Genomic DNA, 9,581 nt, shown 5'->3' on the forward strand with positions numbered 1-9,581 from the left:
AGGATTACTTGTCTTTTTCAAGATATTTTTTGGATTTGCCTTTAATGTTTAGATAAAAAGTGTGTTTTATTAACTAAATGTAATATTTTTTTTAAAAAGTTTAATTTCCTGAAATATTTTTCTAGCGATGGAAGCACAATCTAAACTCTTTGGTGGGTCAGGTATTGGGGGACTTGGACTCGCATCCACCTTGCCATCTACAATACAAAATTTACGGATCATGGAAAGAAAACTAAGTAGCGGGTTCATCTTATTTTCACAGTAGGTTATTTTAGGTTAGGTTTGGTTGGGTAAATGTTATTGATTTCCCCGCAGGATTAAAAAATTGGCCATTTAGAGTCAGAGCCCCCCACCGAAACTATAAATAGAAGAAAAGCTACTATGAAGAAATTTTTTTTTTCAATTCACTTTTCTAAAAGAAACTTGTATAATACCTATATGGAGTAATTGTGGCACAAATGCTACAGGTGCAGCTGTCAAATAGCTTTTATAGTTGTACTTTTGATAAAATTGTTATTAGATATTAATGGGTAATAAAATATGCCATTTAATCAAAAATATTTTTGAAGAAAAATAATTTAGAATTTTGCCTACATAATGTTGAAAATGTAAAGATTGATATATCGTTTCCTGTATTCACTTATACATTAACTTGCTACTCGGGATAAAACATATTTTCAGGGAAGCTTTCTTTACCTGTAAGACGAGACTTCTGTAGCAAAGAGATGTCTAAATATTCAGGACTTGGCTTGGATAAATCACAACCTAAATTATTAGGTTTATATTATTACTTTAATATTTTTTTAGGTAAAAAAACGCAACGCATCTGCAAGATGGTGGTGGTTTCGAATCTTTGCTCAAAACTGCGTCACAACATAAGACGTTAAAAGGTTACTATTGTTGCTATGTTAAAATGCATAAAGAGAATTGTTAGAGTAGGTGTAGTATGTTGGCCTAAAACAGGTGCAACTTACTACTGTGCACAGCAGTGACTTCACAAAGTTATGCAATAAAAAAGTTAGTAATGAACAATTCATTAAAACAACATGTATTTTTTATTGTGACATAGCATAAAAACCGGCATAGCTCAGTAGCCTTTTAAAAGGTCCTATAACCCTAGAATCTATTTGAAGCGAAAGTTTATTTTTAAAGTCAAAATTTGAATTATTTGGTAAAAAGTGAAACTACAGGGGAGTACGGTTTGTGTACAATTCCTTTAATAATCTTATTTTTTCAAATATCAACTAAAAACACTTTTATTCAAACAAATGAAATAGCAACATCTTTTCAACATTATTTTGGACCCCTCTTGTCATAACTTATACATTATATCCGTTTGAAATTTAATTTCTTGAAAATTTATATAAAAAAGGCTGATCTACTATTAAATTAGAGTTTGTCTGTAATTCCCGTGTTTGATTGGTCGTTTAGTATATTATTTTAATTGTAATACGTCATTTTATTGATTAATAAAAAATGTAACTCTTTTTTAGTATTCTATTAAAAATGGAGGATGTTACTTTAGACAAGATAAATCATTTTTGTCCTTCCATTTTAATTATGTTTTTTTTAAAGATACTTTTCATTGTTTAGAAGATATATGTCAGTCATAAATGGCTGAATCCAGAATCCTATAATATTTCTTAGGCTATCCTTTAGGAGTTAGAGTTTCACAAGTAATTATAATAATTTTTCTCGTATTCATTCAAATCCAGTGGATAGGAACCGGTTCTCATCCATACGAAAAAACTATGTCTAGCATCGTATTATATCCAGTTTTCTACGTATATAGAAATGTACAATCATTAGATTAAAACTAGTTATTTTAGCCGGTGCCTTCGGCACCACGGGGCTAAAAAAACTAGTTTTAATCTTAAAATTGTACATTCTATATCCGCGGAAAGCCGTTTATAATACGATACGAGAAATAACTATTATCAATGTAAGGCCAAGGAAACCCTTACTCCCATGCTAGCCTAAGAAATTCTATAGGATTTGGCCTATAATCTTAGCTTATTTCAGCTAGCATATTCTTCGTAATTATTTAAAATGGGAGTGAAAATTTCCATTATGAATGAAAAAGAAATTGTTAAAATGCCCCGCAACCTTGCCAAACTGAAGCAAAGGTCAAACCTGCGAAATTATCGTCAAAACATTTCCAGTTAAAATTAAACTTTTTATCCAAATTTCTGACTAATAGTAGCACAACATTGGAAAAAAAGGCTTTTTAGCAATTTCAAACAAATTGTCGCAAGGCTTTCTCATTGCATTTATAATGACTTTTAGTTTGCAAACATCGATACAAAATATAAATAATAAATATTTTGGCCAAATTGCACAGTTATTTATTGCAGAAAGAATCATATTTCAGCAGCAAATTAAGACTTAACAGCTTTACTAAATAGATAAACTACATTTGTCATAAAATCAGACAAATGAATATAAAACACTCAACTTTTTTATGTAAATCTGTCGAAAAATCATTAGAATACAGTTTGCTTTCTAAGGAAATACTTCTATTTTAAGAGTCGATGATTCTTCGCTTAAAACATTTGTTTAATCGTCCTAAGAATCACCATTCATAAAACCAAGATGTTGATAGAATTACTATTATATCATTATATCAAAAGTTAGCATCAAACCAACTAAAAAATCAAAAATTTATTTATCTAAATTTAATTACAGAGATGCCGCTATACTACTTGTTACAGGATCCATTATGCAAAGTTTATTTATTTATTCATTATAGATGGTCTCAGGGAGGAATTCTATTTAAGAAAAAACCCAGCTTTTAATAAGAAATATGTTCAACAGTTAGTAGCAAAACTAATAGCAGTAAAGTGTAGTGGGACAAAGTGACTCAAAAATCAGCAATGTGACGTCATAAAAATGAGGGAGATGAGAGGAGAAGTGGGAAATAGAACCCCTAAAAAAGAGATGAATAATCCCTCATTTTTATGACGGCACATGACTGATTTTTTAGGCACTTTGTCCCACTACAGTAAAGAAGACTGATCAACGAAAAAAGAAACAAATGAATACTTTACCTAAAGTTATTTCTTGATTATAATGAGAATTTCTAAATCTTCGTGTGTTGGTTTCTGGGCGGCTTGATCTAGTAATGGTTACTTTAGATTTAGAAATAGCTATTATATATCCATCTATTAATTCCAAATGATCTTGCTAACAGCTGAAACAATAAGGTTCTACGTTTATGAAGACTTGATATAGATTTATATCACAATATTTTAAGGGGTTGGTCAATGTTTCCAAGAAAAATTGCAACACCTTCTTTTCTAGCCGCTTAATTTGTAATTTTAAGGCAAATGCAGACAAACACAAAATTGCGCGGTTGTGGACCTCTGATAATGTAGAGATCATCCAAAAATAGTTTAATAAAAGTTAAAGAAAAAAAATAAGTGTCTTATTAGTTGAATATTAATTTAGGCCTCAAAAGTATAATTTTCTTTCTCGATCGGGCGCTTCAATCCAAAGACAAGATGGACCCGTCTTTAGTTTAAAATCGGGGAGAGTAAAACAAAAATTAATATTATTTTTATGTTTCTATCTGTGGAAAATTGTGGATGCGATAAATATAAACATCTAAAATAATGCCTAGGTGCAAGAGAGAAAATATTTTCACAGCTGGAATATCTGGAAGGTTTACCCGCCAGCCCTTTCTCCATCCTGGTCACGTGGATCCTGCTGTACCCAACATTATACACAATACTAGCGACTACGCCCTTAAATTCCCTTTTTGGGGGGTGTTAGTGGAGGAGGTAGTCGGTGGTCAGTTGTACCCTCCCCAATATAGATAAAAAAAGGACCGTAATAAGCTAAAATGACATAGATAGCCATATCGTTGCGGCGGTTTGCGAGATCCTTCCCTACACGCCGACATATACACAGAAAGACATCCAGTTAATCTCGGAAATACCCCGAAGCCCGTTTTTACGTAGATAAAAGAAAACATATTTCTGTTTTTTTGACAAATTAAAAATTATAAAGTTTTGATAACCGAAATGAAAGGCTTTAAGGCTAAAAACTTTAATATTTAAGGTAAAAATATTTTTTTTATTGATCAGGGTAAAAAATCAAATGTTCACATTGAAAGAAGAAATTTTCTGTGACTTTATAAGTGGCAATTTGACAGGATAGGGGTCATCAAATTCCGTCATGCAGTATCTTTGGGTTTAATCTTGATAAATCATGACCGATTCAAAGGAAACTGCCGCAAATTTCAACGACACATATCTGCATTGAAATTACTATGAAACAGATGGATAACTAGAATGTTTGGCCTTCCTGTTGACGTCTACCAGATTCTGTTGGCTGGTTGACCGGCGGAGAAAGGTAGCTCCGCCTCCTTGACGTCGCAAGTTCAACGGTGCTATGGCCTGAGTTTTTAAAATACATGCTTAACATTTATTTAAAATTAAAAAAAATATTAATGTACTTTGAAAATACTACTTATTACATTGGATAATTGTTAGTAGAAATGCTACTCTGTAATTTATTTTGTTTGTTTGTTCGTAATGCCATGGGGGAAATGTTATTTTCTTGATTGCTAATTAAGATAGACAACTTAATATTTTTTTGTGAAGATTACTTGTATCAATGAGCATTCAGTATATAGTTTACTTGGTCCGTTGGTTTTTCGGTAATACTTTAAAAAAACATACATTTCGCTATTTTCTGTTAATTATACAATATCCCTCTTTCCTTTTTTATGACACTTTCTTCTATAACTCACTTTGTCCGTTTGATCATTGCTTCGATATTTATGGATGTTGTTATCCTGGCCTTGTTGAATTACGCGTAGTTGATTTTATTCTTAAGAATAAAAAAAACGCAAAAAACAAAAGTTTTTGCAATCTTTTATATATCACATTTTAAGACTAAGCCCAATCTGTACCACTTTTGATTCCTGTGACGTCATATAATGAAGGTGATGAGAAAACCCATAAAAAAGAGATGGAGAATCCCTTATTTTTATTACGTCACAGGAATCAAAAGTGGTGCAAAAGTGGTACAGATTGGGCTTCGTCACATTTAATTGTCTTACCTAAATAAGGCTTTATCTAAAGGTGGAGGGTATCCATACAAAATTTATGGCATAAAATGGATAGTCATTTGTTTACTTTGAATTATCAAAGATGACGAATATTTGACAAATTAAACAGCATTTATTTCAACCTTGATTGCAACATTTGAAGAGTTTGCTGTAAGGCTATTGGAACTTTTGGATCGTTTCTTTAAAAATTTCAGGTAAGATATTTTCTCCACTGGAGCTTTTCTGGGTCTGAAATATAAACATAAAGTTAAATTGATAAGTGATATAATTAAAAGGGTAATTTAATCGACTTAATAATCATACTTTAATAGTATAGACCAAAATAATTGTGAAATTGAAAGGGAAAACGGTTGAAAAAATGCTCCTTTATAAAAGAGAGACATATAAACGATTATGTTATTTCTTCATGAACACGCGACCGTGGCTTAACAGGTAGCACCCGATCGTCTTAGGGGAGGTGAACTAAAAACGTTAATAAATGGTTACTACTGCTGCTATGTCACGTACGCAACATAATAAACAGAGTGGGAGAATAGACTTCCAAACAAAGGCCATACAATCAAAGAGTTGGTTGTATGTTACTTACTCTAATTCCCCGGGTATTTGAACAGAATAGAAAAGAATGGCTCCTCTTAGTTTTCCTTGGTTGTTAGACCTGGTGTTAAAGTGTTTTGGACAGCCGCCTCGGTAATTGATATGTAACATTACTTCAATGATAAGCAAACCAAATACTATCACTGCTTTTTTAGAGTTTGGTAAAGGGTATTTGCTCTGGACCATAGTCAAACATGAACAACTTCCTAATTTATTATTCTATAGAATTAAGATATAATTGTTTACTAAAAGCAAATAATATTTTCTTTCTTATTAAAGTTTCCCTTCTAATTAGTTAATTGGGGCATTAAATACAATAAAAACAACTTTACCTAATTTGCTTATTTTTACGCAATCACAAAACTTTTTAGTTTTCATTTCAGGTTTAGACTAGTTTTAGGTTTTTATATTTTTTTAATAAACTAGTTGGATCTACTGAATCTATGAATTTTAAAGGTTGCTAGCTGCCAAACGGCTGAACGTACAGATCATGCCCGCACACCTTTTTAAGCGGCATAAAAAGGCCTACAAATAATCTGTAATTGCAAGATCCAATGATGCACAGGGAAAGCTTCACTGAAGAAATAACGCGTAAAATAGGTCTTTTTCACCTATTTCTCTGCACTGCGAGATAATTATGCATTATTGATTTATGGCTATTCCAGATTATCTATAGGCCTTCTTTTGCCGCTGAAAACAGTGTGCGGGCATGATCTGTATGTTCAGCCGTTTTGCAGCCTTTAAAATTCATAGATTTTTGGAAATAATGCTTACCAGCAATATTTTACCGTGAACTGCAGTAGATCCAACTAGTTTAACTTATCTAAAGTCTACATGTTTCCCAAATTCAATAATTATCCTGAGAAACTCCTAGTATTAGAGTTAAAATATCTAAATATTTCTTAATTAGTTTATTACCCTGTGAGACCCTAGTTGATAAATAGTTAACTATAAAGTCTACCTGAGGTGGGTTCTTAATTTTTTTTGGCTTACTGGATCGCTAAAATCAGTGAGGATCGCAGTGAGGCAAAATTATATCCACCAAATTTTTAGCGAGCCTCACTGATTTTGGTGAGGCAGTGCGCCAAAATGTTTTTAAAGAATCCACTTAAATTAAACTATTATCCTGTGAGACCCTTGTGGATGAATATCAATCTAAAATGTTTACATGTTCATTAGTTAACTAATTAAGTATTTGTTTCTTATTTTACTTGTTGTCTTACGGCACCCCCAGTGGATAAATATAAAACTAAACCTATTTCCTAATTTAATCTATTATCCTATGAGACCCCTAGCTGAAAAATAATAAACTAAATAGACTACTCGTTTCTCATCTAACTTATATTTATATAAAGCCCCAAGTGGATAAATATCAAACAAAAAAGTCTATCTGTATCTTAATTTAACTTATTATCATGTGATTACACTAATTGATAAATATAAAACTAAAAATCTACCTGTTTCCTAATTTAACATATTATAAGGCTCCTTAAGAATAAATGTGAAATAACACTCTATATTTTTTTATAAAATTATCTCATGAGACCAAAGTGAATAAATATTAAACTAAATTGTCTACCTATTTCCTAATTTAACTTGTGATTCTATGAGACCCGTAGAAGATAAATATAAACTAAAACTTTACCTATAATTTAATTTATAACCCTGAGATACCCTAGAGGATAAATATTAAACTTAATATTCTACCTGTTTCCTAATTTAACTTGTTCTATGAGACCCCTAGTGGACAAATAATAAATTAACAAGTCTATCTTGTTGCTAATTAAACAATAATCACATGAGTGGATAAATAATAAACTAAATATTCTACCTGTTTCCTAATTTAACTTGTGATCCTGTGAGTCCCCCAGCGGCTGTCACCACTCCCAAATCTGCAAAACAAGCATTAAATAAGAAAGATAAAGGCCTGAAATGATCTATTGAAGTCAAGCAGGTGGCTAATTTAAGGGTTAAGCTGATAGAACTTTCATTCTGGAAAAACGCTGTGAGCTCAGCATTTATCAATAATTTGTGTCTGGCTTGTCTTCAATTATTCCAAGTATTATTTTTCTTATAGCCACATATGTGGGGGAGGGGGTGTATCAAAGGGGGCGGGGATAACATACAATAAATATGGAACTAAATAAGAACTTAACTTTCATCTGATGGCTTAGACAAATTTCTGTTCATGTAACTGAAAATAACTTACTTTGAGTACAAACAGATTCCATTTCTCCATGTCTCACCGTCTCCTTGTTATCTACTGTCCATACTGGTCTTGGCTGGAGCTAGTTAAAGCTCCTATTGGCTGCTTGAAAAGCTCCTAATTATCCCCTCTAAACCTTGAAATCACTTTTAGTTTTGTTGTTATCACTTCCTCAGCCTAGTCGAACATTGTTAGGTAACACATTTTTACATCTGAAATTTTGCATCACAAGTTCAAAATGTTTTTTTGTTGCGCAGCAACTTTTTATTTGTTAGTTGTTCAATTGTTTGATTCCTACACACGTAATTTTGTGTTAATTATTTAAGAAAATAAATGGATTTTTTATTCCTTTTCCTAATCATAAATCATTATTCATATTATTTTGATAAAAATTGTTAAGAAATGATTAAATAATTATGATTTGACCCCCAGCCTGTACGAAAATGGATTCAACTTATCCTAAACTATCTGTATACAAGTGGTTGCTGCCCTAGCTTCTATGGGCTCTGCAAAAAAAAAGTAAGAGTGAGGGGGCAGCATTCAAGCAAAAAGGCCAAAACCAAGTAGGGCTTTAAGTAAAGAATGGAATAGTCTGAAACTTTGCTAAGACCTATGTGAAGCTTTCCTGACATGGGAATTTCAATTGGATTAGTGGCTAGCTAGATTTTAATGAACAAACAATAAACCCTAATTCTGCAGATTATAGAATAAAATTTTAGAAAACTATTCTGAAATTTAAGGTATTCCCTAAAGTTATAGTCTAGAGACGCGGCCTAATACTATGTTGTTTTTCTGGTCTAAGTGTAAAATCACATAAAAGGACAAATTTGTTTTGACGAAGATGTGTATCATATATTTAAATATTTTCTAGTATGGCTTCGAAACCGAATAATATCAGCAGGATAAGAACCGGCTAAAAAATGATTACCAGTTTTGTTTGCCCGGTACTTCGGCCCCTTGGAGCTAAGAAAACTAGTACATGTAAATCTGGTGCAATATTTAAGTAATAATATATCGATTGATGCAATAATATTTAAAAAAAACCTAAAACTTTTTTAGCTTAGAAATCTAACCCCAAATTTTAATTTACATTGAAGTATAGAACAAGTAATGTGATATTACAGTATGAACTGTTTAATCTAATTTTATATAATTTATTTAAGAGTAAGTTTGAACTTATTGTGTAACATTTCATGCAGTTAACAATTTTAAGTATAATGTACTGCAACAATACTAAATAATACAAACCCTAAGGTTATTAATCATTTCTTTCAACAAATTATTATTATAATTTTCCCCAGGAATATTAAATTACCCCATACATAGAAAGTTACTTTTATTTTTATTCAAGCCATCTAGAATACATAATAGAACGATATCTGTCTGTCATTATGTTCTTTCTTTAAGATATCGCTAACCGCAAACTCACATGGAATTTGTAGATTAACGATTCACTTTAAGTGTAATTAAAAATTTGTTAATTTAAAAAGTTCAACTGGATGTCATTGTCTAAATCTGGTTTTTTTTACACAGAATTAAGTTTATATTTGAGGCTCATGTGCGATTGAGGTTCAGCCCTGGTTTTAATTCTTCTTACAAGTTTTTAGAAATTAAAAAATACAAAATATAATGAATAAAGTTACGTAAAGTTATCATAACAAAATTATGATAGTTAAGAAAAGTTTGTTTTAACTTGATATCAGGTTA

The 9,581-nt window shown here is 31.4% G+C and overlaps 2 protein-coding genes across 2 annotated transcripts; both read right to left on the minus strand.

Annotated features, from left to right (window-relative positions):
• Positions 1-69: 69 nt before the first annotated feature.
• On the minus strand, positions 70-3,686 carry LOC145320046 (uncharacterized). Its single transcript, XM_080162486.1, has 4 exons — positions 3,616-3,686; positions 3,048-3,115; positions 697-765; positions 70-197 (listed from the first exon to the last, which is right to left on the minus strand). Exons 1-4 carry the CDS (start codon positions 3,684-3,686, stop codon positions 70-72), a joined length of 336 nt encoding a protein of 111 aa, XP_080018612.1.
• A 582-nt stretch (positions 3,687-4,268) lies between these two features.
• On the minus strand, positions 4,269-8,082 carry LOC145320047 (uncharacterized). The gene is made up of 4 exons (XM_080162487.1): positions 7,878-8,082; positions 7,500-7,560; positions 5,197-5,302; positions 4,269-4,397 (listed from the first exon to the last, which is right to left on the minus strand). The coding sequence occupies exons 1-4, from the start codon at positions 7,897-7,899 to the stop codon at positions 4,269-4,271; spliced, it is 318 nt and encodes a 105-aa protein (XP_080018613.1). The 5' UTR covers positions 7,900-8,082.
• Between the last annotated feature and the right edge of the window lie 1,499 nt (positions 8,083-9,581).

Source organism: Acartia tonsa, chromosome 5, assembly GCF_053477335.1.
Source record: "Acartia tonsa isolate MP-2025a chromosome 5, ASM5347733v1, whole genome shotgun sequence".
Classification (NCBI taxonomy): Eukaryota; Metazoa; Arthropoda; class Copepoda; order Calanoida; family Acartiidae; genus Acartia; species Acartia tonsa.